Source organism: Alternaria rosae, assembly GCF_020736505.1.
Source record: "Alternaria rosae strain MPI-PUGE-AT-0040 chromosome Unknown BKA58scaffold_4, whole genome shotgun sequence".
NCBI classification, from domain to species: Eukaryota; Fungi; Ascomycota; class Dothideomycetes; order Pleosporales; family Pleosporaceae; genus Alternaria; species Alternaria rosae.
Window position 1 is genome coordinate 1,088,611 of NW_025763573.1, and position 17,320 is coordinate 1,105,930.

Genomic DNA, 17,320 nt, shown 5'->3' on the forward strand with positions numbered 1-17,320 from the left:
CGCAAGCAGCTAGCGCGCAGCTGGGATCCCTTGACGGCAGATTGCAACGGCGTCCGCCAAATCTTCGGCTCGCCAGATCCTTCGGCTGTGCGACCCTCGAATGAAACCTCACGTCTTGAAACAGCTCTTCGCAATCGATGCGCTGGAAGGTCGAGGCGCCGGGCATTCAAATCGAAACAACACATGCTGCAGCTCCAGAGACGACAGCAATGCGCGACGTCTTGTTGGCCGCGATCGCCCAAGGCGAATATTGTTGAATGCTTCTCGTCCACTCAGCTTACGTATCGCGACTTGGGACGCCGCTAGCGTCTTTTATCACGATGCCGCTCGGCCTCGAAGCTGACGGTGAAGGACGCTCAATGCGGCATACCGCGTGCTGCTGCTGACTCGATTACAGCACCAAAAGTGACACGCATCCAATGCCTGCCAGCTCAACTCCTTCATAACTTCCGCACCCTTTGCCCTAGTCCCCTCTTGTGCTGCCGTGCATATCCTGCATCTATCTGTCTCTCTTCGAACGCGCAATGTCTTGTCAAGAGATTGTGTGCACAAAGTCTTGCCGTGACCGTCGCTTGAGAGCATCCGATCTTGACGTTGCATGCTTGGCAAAGTACAACGCAACCTTTTGCGGAAGAATTTGCCGAGGCTTTAGAGTGCAAGGTGATGGAAGAGAAATTTTCCTCGGCAAGCGGCATGCTGTCACAGAGACCGATGGCGCGATGCTTTGTAGTTGAGCTTGGACGGGCGTCGTGGCTTGCCAGAGTGCCGTTAGATGCAGATGAGCCAACCCCCCACGTGTTGTGCGCTATCCCACATCGCTCTTATGTATCAAACTCCCGGCATGCCAGCAACTCTTGCAGCTTGCGCCATGCCATCCGATGCGACACCGTGCGCTCAATCGCTTTCAGGGTTTCGACGGCACCACTAGGCGTGCTAGATGGCCGCATCTGCGCTCCCCGTACGCGCAATGCTCCTGGAATGCTCGCTCTGCCCACACGCTCTGCATCATGGAAGTTGGAATAAGCTCCAGTCCCACTTGCGGTTGCGCTCCCGAATCTGGGTGTGGATGATACCCGAAGGTGGGCATCAAAGTGGGCTGTCCGCTTGACGCGCTGCAGTGATTCCCAAGACGGCAAGACCAGCGACATACAGGCGGGATGTCTATGTCGTGCAGCAGGCTCTGACCCGCCGTGGCTTGACCATCATGCACTCGATGAGTTTCAACCTCCTGTCTTGTGAGGTCACGCCGCCGAGAGAAACACCGGTGAGGCGCTGGGACAGGCTTCCGACGTCAAGATAGCGTATCATCCAAGTCATGGAACCAGGGTCCTTGACCGGACGAACTTGGGACTGTCCGCCGACTTTGCGTAGGCGGAAGTGCAGTTCCGACGCGTAGCTGCGCTTGGCTTCGACGCGCATATGACTCGATGCGAAGCCAGGAGCAAGGCGCAGGTAGGTCCGCACCAAGGCGAGGCTTCCCGCTGAAACAGCATTGTAATCATCGCGGTATGTCTGCTGGCGCTATAGCGATGCTGTATTTGCAGACATGGCGGGTTTGGCAGGCGCGACTCCGGTGGCGATATACTGATCCCATCTCTTTCCCTCATCATTACCGTGCAGGAGCAATTTGTGAAACATGGCTCTCAGAACCATGTTTTGAGGCGCTGCGGACTGTGGGCGTGGTAGGAGAAATTCCTGGTGATCACGTTGCAAGCCCCCGTGTGCCAGAAGCATTGCCTGCCTTGCTGTGGAGCACCACGATACCTAGGTACCACCTTTGGTGCACACGATAATCAACATTTGATCAGAAAAGAGATGTAAGGTTGAGGTACAGTGATACATATGGATCTGGGCATATCTGATATCGAAAAACTGGGAACAATTGCGGAGACGTACATGCTTGATTGCGCTTGCCCTAGTACCTACCCAAGTAGGTAGAATGCGACAACTCGGCTTAAGCATACGTAGACGCAGTAGTGGTCTGCATCTTGCTCGGATGTAGCACTCAAGAATTCTGGATAATTTGTGCCATCGATCCGATTATGTCAAATCTAATGTCACAAGTTTTGTGTGTGTGTTGATGAAGTTGGCGAGCTGGCTCACCCAGTGTAGCTGTCTTTAGCAAGATGCCACCAATTGGCTATGCTGCAGTGCGCGACATGAAGTTTATTTCATTGTTTCCCGCAGCTGTAGAAGTGAGCCGGCTACTACGATCAGCAAACGTTGTGTTGAACCGCTCCGCAAAAGTGCGTTGCAGAGTTCTTCCTGCCCAGGCATGCGAAATACATGAAAAACCAGACAACGGCGATCTGGCACTTCGGAGGTTGCGATCATGTTTCAATGGGAGTGTTAGGATGTTCGATAGTTCATATTCTATTCTCATGGTGTTTGCATGTGACGTCCAGTGATGTGTGCAATACGTGATTATTTTTCAATGTTTAGAGCTTTCTAGAATTGACGAATGTAGCTTCTCCAAACATCGCAGCATCCACCGGCAGTACTAATAAACGCATCTTCAACTTCGGCTCCTGAAGATCAAAACCACCCATGAGAACAACAAGAGCTATAGCACAAGCCTTACGTGCCCATACAACTGCGTTCCGCCGTCCACAAAACTACTGCATCCACGTTCCCCACCTACAAGTACGCGCGATGTCAGACTCCACCAACTCAGCAAATCCGTCCACTCTACAGGATCCTCAGGACCAGACATCGCAAGAATCCAACAAGACCCCACTACCTCTTCCGGCACCCACGGCTGAAGAAGGTACCACGCAGATCAACGTCGGTGGGCAAGCGGTCAAGCTGGATCATCTAGGCCCTCTGGTAGTAAATAAGGATGGCACACTGTCACGCATCGCAAATTGGGAGCAGATGGCGGACATCGAGAAGCAGAACACGTTGAGGATTTTGGTGAAGCGAAACCAGTTGAGGACAGAGGCTTTGCAGGAGAAAGCGGATGGGGAGGGAAACGGGGCTTGACTGAAAGCATGGGTCACGGGCGGAAACACATGTACACGTATCGGGTAAAAGGCTGTTGTAACTTCAACTACAAAATGTGATGTTTCTTCTTCTACTATCTATGTTGTCGGTCGAAACACGTGGCTCTATGGCTTCTGGGTCTTTGTGTGTGTCATACGCTCGAAGTAAGACCATTGGCCTTCTGGCGCCGGCTCCTCGAGTGGCTCCCAACTGTGGCCGATTAGCTGTGGTATGAATACTCAGGAAGAAGTCTGCTTACACCTTGGCCTCGACCATGACGTCTACAAGCTTGTGTTCGCCCTCGGCGACCTGGATGACTTCTTCAATCAATCCTGCGCCAATTCTGCTCTCAAGTTCCGAGATACTGTACAAGTCAGCTACGAATGCATTGTTGATTACTGCTCGTGTATGACATACGCTTCGGCGGTGTATTGCGGTTCAGGGTCGAACTTGACGTCGGCGACTGCCCGCTCGGGCGTGTAGTTGACATCGCCCTTCATCTTCCTGGCATGGGGCAAGCGCTCTTTCGACGACCGAATGCCCTCGGGGAAGGTCTCCACGGCCTCACCGTCCCACTCAGCAGCCTTTGACCGCTCATCCACCTCGTGCTGGGTTGGGAGTACAATGGTCTGTCCGCCTGATGTGTCGATGGCCTGATATCTTGTCGGGTCCTCGCTAACTTGCTGCGCGACCTTTTGCTGCCACTCGTCCCATCCCGCCGGTGTAGCCTGCTCGATGACGGCAAGACGGTGCTTAGTGAGGGCCTCGGTCGATTGGCGGTATACGGAGGATTCGGGAATCTTCTTGAGCTTGTCGAGGGTGGAGTGGTAGTGGTAGAGGAGGGTGGAGCGCGGCGACGGGTGGGTGAGCAGGCCTGTGAGACCTGTCGGCGTGCCGGCCTCGAGGAACTGGCCGGGCTTGACGCTGGCGAGGAGACGTGCAGCTGCCCTCATGTTGGCGGGAGTGTGCGAGGTGGGGCGGGGGCGCAATTGGTGCTTCAGTGGTGATGCCGTCAGGACGAAGATGCGCCCGCCAAGCGATATGCAGCCGGAGCGGCGATCCCTGGCTAGTAAGCGTCCCATGGCTCAGGGACAATGCGCCCTGGAGACACGATTACCCTCATTCACGCGCGACGTCCCCTCCGCCACGCCTGCGTGATACACAGGCTTGCTGTAGTTTCTACAATCCCTACTAATCGCGCCCTCGATACGCAACAACCTCCTGGCTTCCTCGTGAGCGCACCGCTGCCTCACACGAACAGCCCACCCCTCAGCCATCGCCGCGATGCGCTCTATATTATATTCCCTCCTGTCGCTGGCGACGTTTGCTTCCACACTTGCGGCCGATACGTCGAGTGCCCAGGCGACCGCCAAGAAGGATGACTGGGACGACAAGACGCCAGACACAATATTCAACGGCGAGACAGTGCCACCCATGATAGAACTTGGGCCCGCCACCATAGACACCGAGATCAGCAAAGGCAACTGGTATGGAGGCATCTGTAGATCTTTCACAGCATACTGACATTCTGCAGGATAGTAGAGTTCTTCTCGCCCTACTGCAGCCATTGCATGCACTTTAAGCCCACCTACCAGACCATCTACGAATTCTACTACACCTCGAAACCCTTTCTCTCAAAAGACGAGCCTGAAGGCGACTCCCTGAACTCTTTCACCCGATACTATGACTTCAAGTTTGCCAAGGTCGACTGCGTCGCATACGCCGATGTCTGCAAAAAGCACAACATCCAGAGCTATCCGACCATGATCTATTTCCAGGACGGCAAAGAGACGGAAAGAGAGACAGGCTCCAAGGACATGAAGGGCATGAGTTCCTGGGTAGAGCGACTTTTGGAGACTCTCCGACCGGGTACACGCAAGGAAGGTGGTCCCAAGCTTCCCAAAGTTGGCGCAACATCGGTAGAAACTGGCCCGGAAACGGAGCAGGCTGTCAAGGAAGAGAAGAAGGCAGAAGCTCAAGACAAGAAGGCTGCGAGCCCAGCCACCAACCTAGCCGCCGGCGCCACACCTTCTGCTTCGCAAACGACCAAGGCTGCGCCTGCAAAGGTTGAGCCCACCTCGAACGCGAACCCATCCGGCATCGTCGAACACCTTACCGCCGAAACGTTCGAGAAGCTTGTTACAAACACACGCGATCCCTGGTTCGTCAAGTTCTACGCGCCATGGTGCCACCACTGCCAAGCTCTTGCGCCGACGTGGGCGAACCTTGCGCGCCAGATGAAGGGAAAGCTCAACATCGGCGAGGTTGACTGCGACGTGGAGCGAAAGCTGTGCAAGGAGGCCCGTGTTCGAGGATACCCGACTATGCTCTTCTTCCAAGGTGGCGAGCGCATTGAGTACGGAGGTCTCCGTGGACTTGGCGATTTGCTTGACTACGCGGAGAAGGCCTCGGCGATCGGTTCTGGCGTGCCTGATGTAAACGCTGAAGAGTTTAAGAAGATGGAGGAGACGGAAGAAGTCATCTTCACTTACTTCTACGATCACGCAACCACCTCGGAGGACTTTCAGGCGCTCGAGCGACTTCCTCTCAGCCTTGTAGGACGCGCAAAGTTGGTCAAGACCAACGACAAGGAGCTCTTTGATCGCTTCAAGATTTCCACCTGGCCAAGGTTGATGGTATCAAGAGATGGAAAGCCTACGTACTACCCACCTAGGACACCATTTGAGATGCGTGACGTCAAGAAGGTCCTCACCTGGATGAAGTCCGTTTGGTTGCCCATCGTCCCCGAGATGACATCTACCAATGCCCGCGAGATCATGGATGGCAAGTTCGTTGTTCTGGGTATACTTAACCGCGACCGTTCCGACGAGTTCATCCTCTCTAAGCGTGAGTTGAAGAGCGCGGCGCTTGAGTGGATTGACAAGCAGGACACTGCCTTCCAGCTTGAGCGTCAGGAGCTTCGCGACGCGAAGCAATTGCGCATTGAAGAAGCCGAGGACAAGGACAACCAGCGAGCACTCAGAGATGCGAAATCCATCCGAATCAACATGGATGATATCAAGCGCACTCAAGTCGCATTCGCATGGGTTGACGGTATCTTCTGGGAACGCTGGATCCGGACCACATACGGTGTCGATGTCAAGGACGGCGAGAGCGTCATCATCAACGATGAAGATGTAAGTTACTCAGTTTCGCTTCACACTTACCTTGCTAACACATGTAGAACCGTCGCTACTGGGATAGCACCGTATCTGGCGAACCCATCCGTCTATCGCGCGCCGCAATCCTTGAAACCATCAAGATGGTTACATCGAACCCGCCCAAGATTCCCGCCAAATCTACCACTGGTCGCATTACTGGCATGTACCTCTCCACTCGTCACTTTATTAACAACCATCCCTTCATCTCGCTCGGCATGTTTGTCGGCTTCTTCACTGCCGCAACACTATTCGGCAACAGTAGGCGGAAGAGAAGATTTGGAAATACCGGCGCGTACTTCCAGCTGGGAGAGAAAGATGGCTTACTGGGCGGCATGGGTAACGGCAACTTTGGAGGCGCAAAGCACGATTAAGCTCTGAGATAAGACCACAGGATGACTTTTGGGTGGTTTGGCGTTGTTTTTGGCATGTATCATAGTCACGGTTGGTTCTGAGAGCGATAACGGTTACTCATCTCGCGTCTTGTATTAATACAAACTGTTGTTATCAACATATTTTGTACTGCAATGGTCAAAGTGTGCGCCTGCATACGCCCAGACGATATCACGACATTTCCAAGTTTTTGACGTGCTGCGGTAAAGCCGCCTGGAGGCCTAGAGCGTATGCCATCATATCCAAGGATGTCACTTGCAGCTGGCCATTGGTTGGAGAACACACGTGTCTACGCGACGTAGCTCCCCACGCGTTACCCCTCCAACTCACTTCCACGCATTCTACGCTCTTTAACCCGGGTACACGTACCGCCCCCTTATGAAAAGCTCTAAATCAAAGACAATCGTCCGCTCCTCTACAACTTTCAAGCTGCATTCCCTCAAGTTCCTCCGCGCAACGAGATCGTCACATCAGCATTCTGCTGCGAGTCAAGCACGAACATTTCTATTCTGCCGATTAACTCGCACTTCCGCCCGCACAATGTCAACGATATCGCTGTCAGATCTCGAATTCGTGACTCGCGAGTCTCTCGCCAGCGACTTCAAATCCTCCGGCAAGTCGCTGCCTGAAAACACTGCAATCATCGACGTAAGAAAACTCCCCCACATGAACCTTTCCCTGATATACACAAGACTGACCACGTGCCCCCAATCTAGGTACGAGACAGCGATCACGTCGGCGGTCACATCAAAGGCTCAACATGGGTCCCCTCATCGCAACTCGATTACAAGACCCCCGAGCTAATCCGCACACTACAAGACAAGGAAGTCGTCATCTTCCATTGCGCGTTATCGCAGCAACGTGGGCCTAGTGCCGCGTTGAGATATCTGAGGGAGAAGGAGAGGTTAGATCCGGCATCGAAGGTGGAGTCGAAGGGCGAGGTTGAGGAACAAAGTGGAGCTGTGGATAAGGAGGACGGGGAGAAAGTACCTAGTGGGACACAGGTCAAGAAACAAAAGGTCTATGTGCTTCAGGGAGGCTTTACGATGTGGCAGGAGAAGTATGGACAGGATAAAGATCTGACGGAGGGGTATGAGAAGGATATTTGGGAGTTCGGAACACCAGATCATTAGAGGGCGGATGGACGCTATTGCCTGAGAGAACTTACGGTGAGTTCATGTATCAGATCTATGTGTTATTTCCCCCATTCATGAGAAGATAAGAATAGCGAGCATGGTATCAAAAATAATGTTCAGTAACGAAGAATGAATTATCGCAAAAACACACTAACAACCCTTCGCGTCGGCTTGATCCTTGACCAAACCCGCATAGTTCTGCTTCTCATAATCCATGATAGCCTGGACCTTCTTCGCACTCGCACTGCCCTTGTCAAACCGGTATCCCACCCACTCCTTCACCAACCGCCTCGCAAGTTCAATGCCAACAACCCTCTCGCCCATACACAGCACCTGTGCGTCATTCGACAAGATGGCGCGCTCCACCGAGAAGGAGTCATGTGCCGTTACAGCCCTAATACCAGGCACCTTGTTCGCAGAGATGGCGACACCGAGACCAGTACCGCAGATGAGAACAGCGCGGTCTGCTTTCCCTTCTGCAACGAGCTTGGCGGCGTCGACGGCGATGTGTGGGTACGCGGTCTTGTCGCTGTTTTCGGGGACGCCAACGTCGGTCACCGAGGCGATACGCGAGTCGGCTTCGAGGTCTTTGATGATGGCTTTCTTATACGAGACGCCCGCGTCGTCGCAGCCAATGGCTATGCGGAGGGGTTGCTGGTCTGATGACATGATGGGTGCAGATGTAGTACGCGTTGCGTGTGTGTAGGGAAGTTCTCAAAGTTCAGAAGTATCGTACTTCTTCTCGATGTTCCTTCTCTTCGTCTTGCTAACAACGTTCAAACGGCCTCGATCGCGTTCTTCTTCTTCGTCGTCCTGATTTCTTGCTCCGCCGCCGCGTCGTTCCGTTCTGTTTGTCGAATACGATACGTGACCTTCTGCGGAGTGTACTTTCCGTCCGCTTCCTTCAATAACCTCGTTGACCGCGCGATTAACAGTCTTCTCAAACGGTTTTGTCACGTAACTCAGATCAGTATGTCCGTGTGTCGGTCCTTTGCTTTCAATGACTTTGACTCTGTCTGTTCCGTCTTTGCTGTGGTCTTCGACTTTCTGGTACACGTGGTCGGCGTCGGTGTCGAGGTTTAAAGAGAACAAAGCGCGCTTGGGAGGGGCCATTTTCGGTGGCCGGGAAGAGACAACGTGTTATATACGATTCGCGACAGTGGTTGGCAAAGGCAGGGGGCGTTGGGTCGGCGGTTCGGTTGAATGAGGGGTTAAACAGACGCCGTGACGCTGCAGAGGACGTGCAAAGCTGGAATCTGGATTGCGGGATGCGGGGATCGGAAATGCCAGATGCGGTATGCCGGTGGGGTAAGAATGACAAGTTGCCTCGACGCGAGATGGCGACGGAATGAGGTGGGCCGGTCTCGGTAATGCAAGGCCGAAGTTTTGATGTTCTGTTTCGGTGTTTGCTTCGACGACTGGGAGTGATGGAAGTGCGATTGAGTTGTGAAGCGTCGTGTGTCAATGTCGAATAACCTCTTGGGATGAGATACAGACCTCGTGACACCGCACGTTGTTATGTAATTTGCTTTCGCTTGCACTAGTTTGATTATCATGAATAGCCTCTAGATATGTTTCGATCATTGTAGCTATGTTCCACTTCCTAGTGTTTCCGCTCGTCTCTACTTCTTCTCATCACCTCCAAACAGATCCTTCTCCACCATCTGCCTACAGATCGGATGGTAAAAATCCTTGTTCTTCTCAAACGTGCTGACCGCCAAGTCGCGATCCGCCTCGTTCAGTAGCCTGAACATGGGCCGCACGAACTTCATACGACCAATCTTGCCCAGCAATGTTGCTGCAGGCTCGTAAGTCTCCTGTGCCTTGGCCATGAGGCCGATGTTGAGGTAGCGCGACAGCACTTCAATGTTCTGAGTGTCGTTGTAGCCATAAGTCGCGCCGAGCAGGTGTACTTTGTCGGCTGAGAATTTCGAAGCGAAAGATTGAAGCTTCTCGAGGAAAACGACTGACTGGTTTGACACCCAGCCTTCGATATCAGAGGCTTGAGGCTTGAAGTCGTTGGAATCAGAGGAGATCAAAGCCTGCCATTTGTCTGCGAGTTCATAGCAGCTTTTCACCATAGTCTGGTCAAAGTCTGGCTTGACAGGGAATCCCGGTGCGTAGAACAGTTTGTCCCAGTCGAAGTTGTCCAGCTTCTGCTTGCTCTCTGCGTCTTTCTCGAAGAACTCTAAGAGGCAACTCTTAAAGTCGTACGAATCGACAGACCTGAACTTGAACGTGTCGAAGTAATGAGGGATGAAAGAATCCCATTTCTTCTTTCCGAGAAGCAGCTCGAATTGGTACAGTGCGTGGAAACCTTTTTCGTACGGAATGGAAGAGAAAGCGTCGTCAGGGTCTTGGCCCTTGAGATCGAGAACAAGTTTAGTGTAGGGGTGGTCTTCGCCGTAGTTCTCTATGCTTTGCTCTAGAGCTTTCCAGCCGATGATGGCAGAGAAGTGGCGATGTGCCTCTCCGTGAAGAGCAGCAGCGATCCTACGTTCCAGGTACGTAGTCCAGCCTTCGTTCAACCAAAAGTGCTCCCAGCTTGCTGCGCTGACCAAGTTGCCTGACCATGAATGTGAGAGCTCATGTGCGATGACGTCGACGTTCTGCTTGTCGCCAGAGATGATAGAGGGAGTGGCGTAAGTCCAAACCGGGTTCTCCATGCCGCCGTACGGAAACGAAGGAGGCAGAATGAGCACATTGTACTGGCCCCACTGGTAGGCGGGCGAGACGATGGATTCGAGCGCTTTCATGAAAGGCTCTATTTCGCCGTCTAGCTCGTCTTTGCACGCAAGGAGCTCCTCAGGACCAGACCATACCGTACTGCGGGGACCGATGCTTGCGCACGCTAGATCTCCACTCGCAACAGCAAAGAGGTAGACAGTCATGGGAACCTTTTGCTCAAATGTGTACTTCATTGTACCGCTCTCACCGTCCTTCTTCGGGGGCAGATAGTCACTTGCTCCAGTAGGCAGACCTGAAGCAAGCACCGGTAGGGGCGAGCGTAGAGCAAAGCTGAAAGTCGACTTGACATCTGGAGTGTCCTGGCAGGGGAAGACTGAACGTGCATGGATGGCCTGGCATTGCGAAAACATGTATGGGTGCTTCTTGTTTGAAGTCTGCGCGGGCGTCATCCACTGAAGCGCGGTGCACTTATCAGTGGTTGCGACCTTGATCTCTACATCAATGGTCTTGCCTTTGGAGACCTTGGAAGGAAGAGTGATGGTAAGAGGGCTGCCATAGGGTTCCACGCGATCTCCTACGTTGAACTTGACGCTTTTACCCTCAACCTCTACAACAGAGATATCAAGGAAGCTGGATTCTTTTAGTAAAATGTTGCAAACATCCAGTCTGGCAAGATCTATGCGCATACCTGCTGTCCAACACAACATCCTTCACATCCTCGTCCGTCAAACACTCTAACGTCAACACCACACTTCCAAATAACCTCTTCTTCTGGAAGTCGATATCAAAATCTACGCTAGTATGCCTTGTCACAAAGTTGTGATAGTTGGACAAAGTGTTAGGATCCCTGGGGGTGCGGATCTCGATGTTTGGGTCTGCCATTGGTTTCGTCAACATGGCGGCGGGGGAGCGATGCATTGTGGCGAATGCGGCTGTTCTCGTAACTGACGGTGTGAGAAGTCGACTTGTCCTCGAATATTGCTTGGCGTATTGTCTTCCAGTCAAGGTTGGTGTTGGTGAAAGACGGACGTCTTGGGAGAGAAACGTTGCAGGTGATCGCGTGGTTTGGAGGTATCGTCGGAGTGGAGCAGCTTCATATGCCGATCTATGCCGTAGCAAAGCAGATGACCACCTGCCTAATGCGCTTCTGGCGGACATGTAGATATATTGCTCTCGCAATTCGAGTAGATAATGGGAAACCGCCCTCACAGCGACGGTGGCGCGACAAGTCACCGCCTGTCTAGTCCGGATCCAATGTGGAGGTGCACGGCCTTCGGCGACCCGACGAAGAGCTTTGTTGTAGTTCTTCCGAACTGTCTTCGCAACCGACATCATCAGCAACAAAACCGGGCATAAGGAGAAAGTCACCAAAATTTGTCAATATGGGGGTGGGGTTGTGAATGATATATTGCAGATGCCCTGAAATGCCAAACGCTTCGATACCCAAAGCAAGCCAACATACTATGCACGTGTCGCTACCAACACCTTTGACACCTAATTCGCACAATGCTGTCTAATCCTTCTTGCTGCCTTCCCCTTTCCGCGTCCTATCCCTCAAGACGAGATTGATGTCTGGTCGTGCTGACTGATACTGCTGTGCTGGTCTCGATACTGAGCGCTCATTCGTCGATGCAAGCGTCTCCTCTGCCCTCGATCTGCCCCTGTCCCTTTCGTCATCTCCAATCTCAAAGGCATCATCTTGGAGTTCTATTAGGTCGCCCAGATCACCGCCGACAGCTCCTAGGACAGGTACGGCACTGCGTTTGCCCTGTCCAGGTGTGCCCGGCTCATTCAAAAGCTTCTGTGCTTGTGTACCGACCTTCCTTACCCATCCTTCTATAGCACCCCCAAGCTCTTGGAAATCTAAGCCGCTGCCACTGAGCGGAGTGACAGCACCGGATCCGCCATGCTGACTTGATGTTCCTGCACCTGCGTCCAGCAAACCCGGCGCCCATGGTGTGAAGTATTCCTGTCCGGGTGGAGGAGCCATATTGGGCAGGTACTGAGCAAATTTCTTGTTCAGACCATCCTGCGCAGGCCCAGGGCTTCGCACATTCCTGCCCATGGTACCGACACCCCCTGGCCCTTGCAGACCCCATGCTTTGCCTGATGTACTTCTTTGACGACTGTGGGCTGAGGCGGATGACAGGTTACTTGACGCGCGCGGTCGAACGGATTGCGAAGGAGAGCTAGTGAGCGGGTTCGTGGAAGTGGACGAGCGTGGAAGGTCGACAGAAGCTCGGGGGGTCGATGCATCGGAGTACGCGAGAGACTTTCGTCGAGCGGGTGGGAAGAAGCCAAGTGCTCTGCGTGGCATGCGGCCAATCTGTGTTGGCTGTTTGTCATTAGGCAGAAGAACCCATGAATCATGTGTCCATGGTGTCTCTGGGTCAGATGAGGGGACGGAGTCGTTCTCTTGGTCTTTCTTCTTTGGCGTCGTCCAGCCGTTAGGGAGACCTTGAGTATCTGCAAGTGGAGCCCTACTATTTGAATTGTCGCCGTACTGTCCCAGTAATAGATCTTCTGCAGGGAGAGCATCCGGGCCTTGGACTCGTTTCCCTTTTACGCCACACGCATCTACTGGCAGCACCACTTGCTTCTTGATCTGTACACTATCGTTCGGCCACATACGATTGGCCTTCCGTAGCACAGCTTGCTCGCAGTTGTATTTGATGCTCAGTCCCGCCAGCGTGTCCTGCGGACGAACGTGATGTATGTATACAAGTGCATCTCGATCGTCGTTCTCGCTGGGAGGCGCGGAAGCGCTGATACGTTCATCCGAATTCCTGCGCTTTATGCGGCCGACAGAGTCCGGTACCAGATGCTCGCCGGCGGTCAGTAGATCTTTGCGCTTCATTGCTCTGACCATGGCCTCTCTCTCTTCGTGTGTTCCAGCTCCAACATGCGAGCCTGTGCCTGCGGGACCCCATTGTTTCGGCGGCGGGGCGCTCGTCGACGTCCGACGCCCATGGCCCGGTTTACGTCTACGAGTATTTCCAGACTCGCCCGAGGTACCGTCACTGGCCAGGACGGTAGCGGCAATGCCCTGAATAGCTGCCAGCGAGTTTCCCCAAAGGCCAGAAAGTGTTTGCGAGGGCGATTTCGGGGTCGAGGTCCCCGAGGACCTTTGAAAGGAGGATGAAGGGGCAGAAGTGATGTTTAGATGGGACGAGGAAGCGCCGCCCGTGCGTGCATTCGGGGTGGGAGATGTGGTCCGCGAGTTTAACCTCGACGTGGCCCTACTGGGTCCGCTCTCACTCCCACTTGTCGCATAGATGTCATCTTCTACCGAGATCAATCTTCGGGTTCGGGGGCGCAGTGTCGAGTTGCTCTTGGACGTGGACAGCGAGGAGCCATTGGAGGGGTTCATGGCATGCGGACGCCAGGCGGAGTGGGTAACGGTGGTGCTGCATAAGCCAAGTGATTGGAGTGGTCGGGAAGCCGCATGACATGAGGTTACGGGAACATGGTGTAGACGTCAGGAGCAAGGACGGAAGCGCAGTGTCTAGGTTCCTCGGGTATCGTGAGGGTCAACAGCTGGGGAAGGAAGCTACGTAACCCGCGAGTACCACACCCCTTCATTCAAACACGCCCGTGCACTGTGCCGCCGAACCGTCAGAACGTCCCATGCCAAGTCACCTAGGCACCCTGCAGAAGGCTCACGATTGATTAAGATGAATTGGATACGTAAGTAGTGGGTACTCTTCGACTTTCACCGCCCCTCCGTGACTTCTCAAACTGCCTGGGCGCCGTGTGACGATAAGGACAGATAACGACTAGCTTCAGGCAGAGCTGACTCGGCCATCCAATGCATTCACAACGTTACTTCATAGAAGAAAATAGATCATGCATTGTCATGTACTATAATACTACTGCGTAGCCATGCGCAAACAAGCGCCATGTGCGTGTATTAAACCCACGGATATCATCATCAGTCGTCATGGCCGACAGAACGAGAAGCAGTGAAGACATACTATCGAATAGAACGAATCTCACACACCCACTGGCCTATCCGTCACCGGAACGGGCTCGAGCTGGTCGTCGCATCCACATCTTCAAACTCCAGTTCAAAAGCGTCCACTTCTTCAAATTTCTTTCGGATAGCAGCCAACTTCTCAGAGTGCTCAATGGCCGAGACTTTGGTGGTCTCTGCTTCGTTCTGGTCTGCCGTCTCATTTTCCTTGTCCGACGAAATCCTGCGACCGTACGTTCGGCTCGACTTCCCTGCTGGTTTTGCTGGTGCAGTCTTCTTGGTGCGACCTGTTTTCTTTGTTGCCTTTGGCGATGCCGGCTTTCCAGCCCCTGGCCTCTGACGGACGCGACGTGTTGGCATTTGGAGCTCATCTTGATCCGAGTCCACTTGCTCAATATCGTCCGAAGAGTCCATCTCAAACTCATCGCGATCCTGTAAGCGGTTGCGCCGACGTGGTAGCAGGTCTTTGAGTTGCGCGGTGGATATGGTCTGCTGTGCCTTCTTCTTAGCCCTCTGTTTAGCCCTCGCGGGTGTCTCTGTTTCCTCGCCATCAGAGTCCTCGTCCATCACGGGTGTCTTGGCCTGCCGTGCTCTCCTGCGTGGTCGCGTTTGCGCTGGGGTTGGAGGTGGCTTTGACACTTCGCGTTCTGGGCTACTTGACATGGGAGGTGCAAGCGTCTCGCTCAACGGCTCATCGTCTTCTTGTGTCTGCGCAATGACTTGCTCACGTGTCGACAGTACTTCTGGTAGGCTCGGGGAGTGTGACCGCTGTGACTCCACATCTCCGCCAGACTGTGGACTCGCTGGTGGTGACGAGCGTGGCACCTGTACTACAGGCGACAGCTTGCGCTTTGTACCACGGGAACCGGAGCTTGAGATCTGGGTGCCGCTATCATTCCTTGTCTCCTCCTCCGGTGCTTGTTTTCGCACATTGAGGGGTGTCGATTCGGCATGGGGGAGGAAGTCGTCAAAGTCGAAATTGTCGGTATTGTCTAAGTCGTCTTGATCGTTATCCTCCACATCCGTCGTCTGTTGTACCATGCGTAACAAGCTTGGCTGCCGTGCTCTGCGCTTGAAATTGGTCAAAGCGAGTATCGATCTCTCGTGTGCGGGTGTTGCGCCGACCTTGATGGCCGATGGCGGGCGCGTGCCGTGAGCTGGTGAATTTGAGCCAAGGGAAGAGAATGTCAAATCCCCATAGCCGCTATCCTCTTCTATCTGTGATTCTTCGTGTGTTGGTGCGATCGCAGTTGGCGATGTATGTGCTGCGGGCTTCCTGGCACTGCTCCTCGTGGCCCGCATCCGCTTTGATGCATTTGATGCAGGAGTCCGGTTCTTAATCGATGACACAGGGATGTCTTCTTCAGCCGGCAGCGCGACAGTCATGGTGAGCTCTGCCTCGTCCTGAACCTCCGGTGTCTTTTCCCCCAGCATAGTCCTGCGCGAACGCGTTGTTCTGGTTTTGGTAACGAGGCCATCGCTGTCTTCGCTGAAACTATTGGCTGCCTCGCTGAGCTTTTTGGTCTGCACTGGGATGGGTTTGGCTGTCTGCTTGCGCGCGGGGGCAGCTTTCGGTTTGGTGGGTTTCGCGACGCGCGACGCGACTTTCGATCGTGGTGGGCGGGGCATGGTAGCAAGGCGCCAGCGCGAGTGTGTTAAGATGTTGGGAATTATGCGCAGGGGAATGAGTGTGTTCGCGATCTGATTGATGCGGGCGGCGACCGTGCGACGGGGATGGGGATGAGGCGCGTCGATGTTGTGACGCACTGGATTGAATTCACCACCTAGCGCCGATCTAGACGCGCGAACACTTGGCTCACGTGTCAGCGCATCACCCACATAGGCTTGTCAGTATGGCCATGGACAACGAGATGAATGTGTTTTCGGCTTATGTAGTGCCTCGCTGAGGTCTAGCGGTATCCTGGACCTGCACGACGTGTTGAGGATGTCCTCAAGGCAACAACGATTGCAGCGCACATAGCTGCCTTCACAGGCCCCAAATCTGACATTCGTGGTCTATCTTCACCCGCACTCCAGTGGCATCATGAATTCTCTCCACTATCCAGATTCATTGCAAGAATATGCAGTATCTGAAAAGGTCTATCTCGAGCAGCACCCCGAATACAATTGTCTCGTCACAGGCTCAATTGTGTTCAACAAAGAAGGCAAGCTGCTGATCGTGCAGCGTGCAGCGGAGGAAAGAGCGTTCCCTGATCTCTGGGTGAGTCAATGAGGAAGCTACGAGTCCCACGGTGCTAACACGAAAAAGGAGGTCCCAGGGGGCAAAGTCGATGATACGGACCAGACAATTCTGCATGCTGCTGCTCGAGAGCTCAAAGAAGAAGCTGGTCTGGAAACGACTCGCATACTGAAGAAAGTCACGCATTTTACCTTCTTGGACGGGACCACGACATGGCTCAAGTTGGTGTTTGAGATGGAAGTGCAGAACGCAGACAGAGTCGTCCTGGACCCAGTCGAGCACCAGAAATTCCTGTTTGCATCCGCGGATGAGGTTGTCAATGACAAGGTGGGGGATGTCGAACTCAGGTACATCAGTCCTGCGAATAAGGAGGTCAAGCTGGAAGCGTTCAGACAGAAGCGCGAAGGGCGGTGTTCCGCGTAACAGCCATGGACGTTGGAAGGGTTGAAACGCCTGATGTATCTGGGAAAGCTGACTTCTTCACGGGACGACTTCCGAGGCCATGTTTAAGGTATTGGCCGGACTTGACAGTACATTTACTGTCGTGTGAGCGAAGTTAGCCCCTTTAGGCCAGATTCTGCATGTGAATGTAAATCACAAAGTCGAGTACCCTCACAGAGACGGCGATCAGTTGCTTCCCATGCTGTCTCGCCTGTCCACATATGAAACTCGTGATTGTCGCCAATAGGAGGCGAGCCATATGGTCGGAGAAGTGATCTGGGGTAAGTTGGCAGCCGTCCAACCGAGCAACAAAGAAGCCAAAGTCGACACCAACGTGACGCGGCCCAAA

At 53.6% G+C, this 17,320-nt stretch overlaps 9 protein-coding genes across 9 annotated transcripts; 4 read left to right on the forward strand and 5 right to left on the reverse strand.

Annotated features, from left to right (window-relative positions):
• The first annotated feature begins 2,456 nt into the window (after positions 1 to 2,456).
• BKA58DRAFT_382186 (uncharacterized protein) lies at positions 2,457 to 3,029 on the forward strand. The gene has a single exon (XM_046170078.1). It carries the CDS (start codon positions 2,548 to 2,550, stop codon positions 2,980 to 2,982), a length of 435 nt encoding a protein of 144 aa, XP_046026112.1. The 5' UTR covers positions 2,457 to 2,547; the 3' UTR covers positions 2,983 to 3,029.
• On the reverse strand, positions 3,030 to 4,077 carry BKA58DRAFT_382187 (ETC complex I subunit conserved region-domain-containing protein). The gene is made up of 3 exons (XM_046170079.1): positions 3,400 to 4,077; positions 3,242 to 3,346; positions 3,030 to 3,192 (listed from the first exon to the last, which is right to left on the reverse strand). The coding sequence occupies exons 1-3, from the start codon at positions 4,062 to 4,064 to the stop codon at positions 3,108 to 3,110; spliced, it is 855 nt and encodes a 284-aa protein (XP_046026113.1). The 5' UTR covers positions 4,065 to 4,077; the 3' UTR covers positions 3,030 to 3,107.
• Positions 4,078 to 4,088: 11 nt separating this feature from the next.
• On the forward strand, positions 4,089 to 6,752 carry BKA58DRAFT_358748 (thioredoxin-like protein). Its single transcript, XM_046168719.1, has 3 exons — positions 4,089 to 4,469; positions 4,517 to 6,119; positions 6,167 to 6,752. The coding sequence occupies exons 1-3, from the start codon at positions 4,267 to 4,269 to the stop codon at positions 6,512 to 6,514; spliced, it is 2,154 nt and encodes a 717-aa protein (XP_046026114.1). The 5' UTR covers positions 4,089 to 4,266; the 3' UTR covers positions 6,515 to 6,752.
• A 321-nt stretch (positions 6,753 to 7,073) lies between these two features.
• On the forward strand, positions 7,074 to 7,666 carry BKA58DRAFT_400755 (Cdc25 family phosphatase-like protein Ibp1; the record flags this gene model as incomplete). The annotated part of the gene is made up of 2 exons (XM_046171611.1): positions 7,074 to 7,181; positions 7,250 to 7,666. The coding sequence occupies 2 exons, from the start codon at positions 7,074 to 7,076 to the stop codon at positions 7,664 to 7,666; spliced, it is 525 nt and encodes a 174-aa protein (XP_046026115.1).
• Positions 7,667 to 7,819: 153 nt separating this feature from the next.
• On the reverse strand, positions 7,820 to 8,782 carry BKA58DRAFT_410597 (uncharacterized protein; the record flags this gene model as incomplete). The annotated part of the gene is made up of 2 exons (XM_046172235.1): positions 7,820 to 8,382; positions 8,452 to 8,782. The coding sequence occupies 2 exons, from the start codon at positions 8,780 to 8,782 to the stop codon at positions 7,820 to 7,822; spliced, it is 894 nt and encodes a 297-aa protein (XP_046026116.1).
• Positions 8,783 to 9,291: 509 nt separating this feature from the next.
• Positions 9,292 to 11,275, reverse strand: BKA58DRAFT_314020 (leukotriene A-4 hydrolase; the record flags this gene model as incomplete). Its single annotated transcript, XM_046167453.1, has 2 exons — positions 9,292 to 10,987; positions 11,046 to 11,275. The coding sequence occupies 2 exons, from the start codon at positions 11,273 to 11,275 to the stop codon at positions 9,292 to 9,294; spliced, it is 1,926 nt and encodes a 641-aa protein (XP_046026117.1).
• A 506-nt stretch (positions 11,276 to 11,781) lies between these two features.
• BKA58DRAFT_147799 (uncharacterized protein) lies at positions 11,782 to 14,171 on the reverse strand. The gene has a single exon (XM_046164721.1). The coding sequence runs from the start codon at positions 13,725 to 13,727 to the stop codon at positions 11,871 to 11,873; it is 1,857 nt and encodes a 618-aa protein (XP_046026118.1). The 5' UTR covers positions 13,728 to 14,171; the 3' UTR covers positions 11,782 to 11,870.
• A 1-nt stretch (position 14,172) lies between these two features.
• Positions 14,173 to 16,123, reverse strand: BKA58DRAFT_147798 (uncharacterized protein). Its single transcript, XM_046164720.1, has one exon. It carries the CDS (start codon positions 15,957 to 15,959, stop codon positions 14,373 to 14,375), a length of 1,587 nt encoding a protein of 528 aa, XP_046026119.1. The 5' UTR covers positions 15,960 to 16,123; the 3' UTR covers positions 14,173 to 14,372.
• Positions 16,124 to 16,139: 16 nt separating this feature from the next.
• Positions 16,140 to 17,248, forward strand: BKA58DRAFT_468308 (NUDIX hydrolase domain-like protein). The gene is made up of 2 exons (XM_046175101.1): positions 16,140 to 16,551; positions 16,600 to 17,248. The coding sequence occupies exons 1-2, from the start codon at positions 16,375 to 16,377 to the stop codon at positions 16,951 to 16,953; spliced, it is 531 nt and encodes a 176-aa protein (XP_046026120.1). The 5' UTR covers positions 16,140 to 16,374; the 3' UTR covers positions 16,954 to 17,248.
• Positions 17,249 to 17,320: the final 72 nt, after the last annotated feature.

What these genes read in the sequence shown, in the direction of transcription:
- BKA58DRAFT_468308 (XM_046175101.1), top strand. Translation starts at nt 16,375, where the DNA reads ATGAATTCTCTCCACTATCCAGATTCATTGCAAGAATATGCAGTATCT. An exon ending in GAGCGTTCCCTGATCTCTGG is followed by an intron (nt 16,552 to 16,599) that starts GTGAGTCAATGA and finishes AACACGAAAAAG; the next exon opens with GAGGTCCCAGGGGGCAAAGT.
- BKA58DRAFT_147798 (XM_046164720.1), bottom strand. Translation starts at nt 15,959, where the DNA reads ATGCCCCGCCCACCACGATCGAAAGTCGCGTCGCGCGTCGCGAAACCC.
- BKA58DRAFT_382187 (XM_046170079.1), bottom strand. Translation starts at nt 4,064, where the DNA reads ATGGGACGCTTACTAGCCAGGGATCGCCGCTCCGGCTGCATATCGCTT. An exon ending in CCGCAATACACCGCCGAAGC is followed by an intron (nt 3,347 to 3,399) that starts GTATGTCATACA and finishes TGACTTGTACAG; the next exon opens with TATCTCGGAACTTGAGAGCA. An exon ending in GTCATGGTCGAGGCCAAGGT is followed by an intron (nt 3,193 to 3,241) that starts GTAAGCAGACTT and finishes AATCGGCCACAG; the next exon opens with TTGGGAGCCACTCGAGGAGC.
- BKA58DRAFT_358748 (XM_046168719.1), top strand. Translation starts at nt 4,267, where the DNA reads ATGCGCTCTATATTATATTCCCTCCTGTCGCTGGCGACGTTTGCTTCC. An exon ending in GAGATCAGCAAAGGCAACTG is followed by an intron (nt 4,470 to 4,516) that starts GTATGGAGGCAT and finishes GACATTCTGCAG; the next exon opens with GATAGTAGAGTTCTTCTCGC. An exon ending in TCATCATCAACGATGAAGAT is followed by an intron (nt 6,120 to 6,166) that starts GTAAGTTACTCA and finishes TAACACATGTAG; the next exon opens with AACCGTCGCTACTGGGATAG.
- BKA58DRAFT_382186 (XM_046170078.1), top strand. Translation starts at nt 2,548, where the DNA reads ATGAGAACAACAAGAGCTATAGCACAAGCCTTACGTGCCCATACAACT.
- BKA58DRAFT_147799 (XM_046164721.1), bottom strand. Translation starts at nt 13,727, where the DNA reads ATGAACCCCTCCAATGGCTCCTCGCTGTCCACGTCCAAGAGCAACTCG.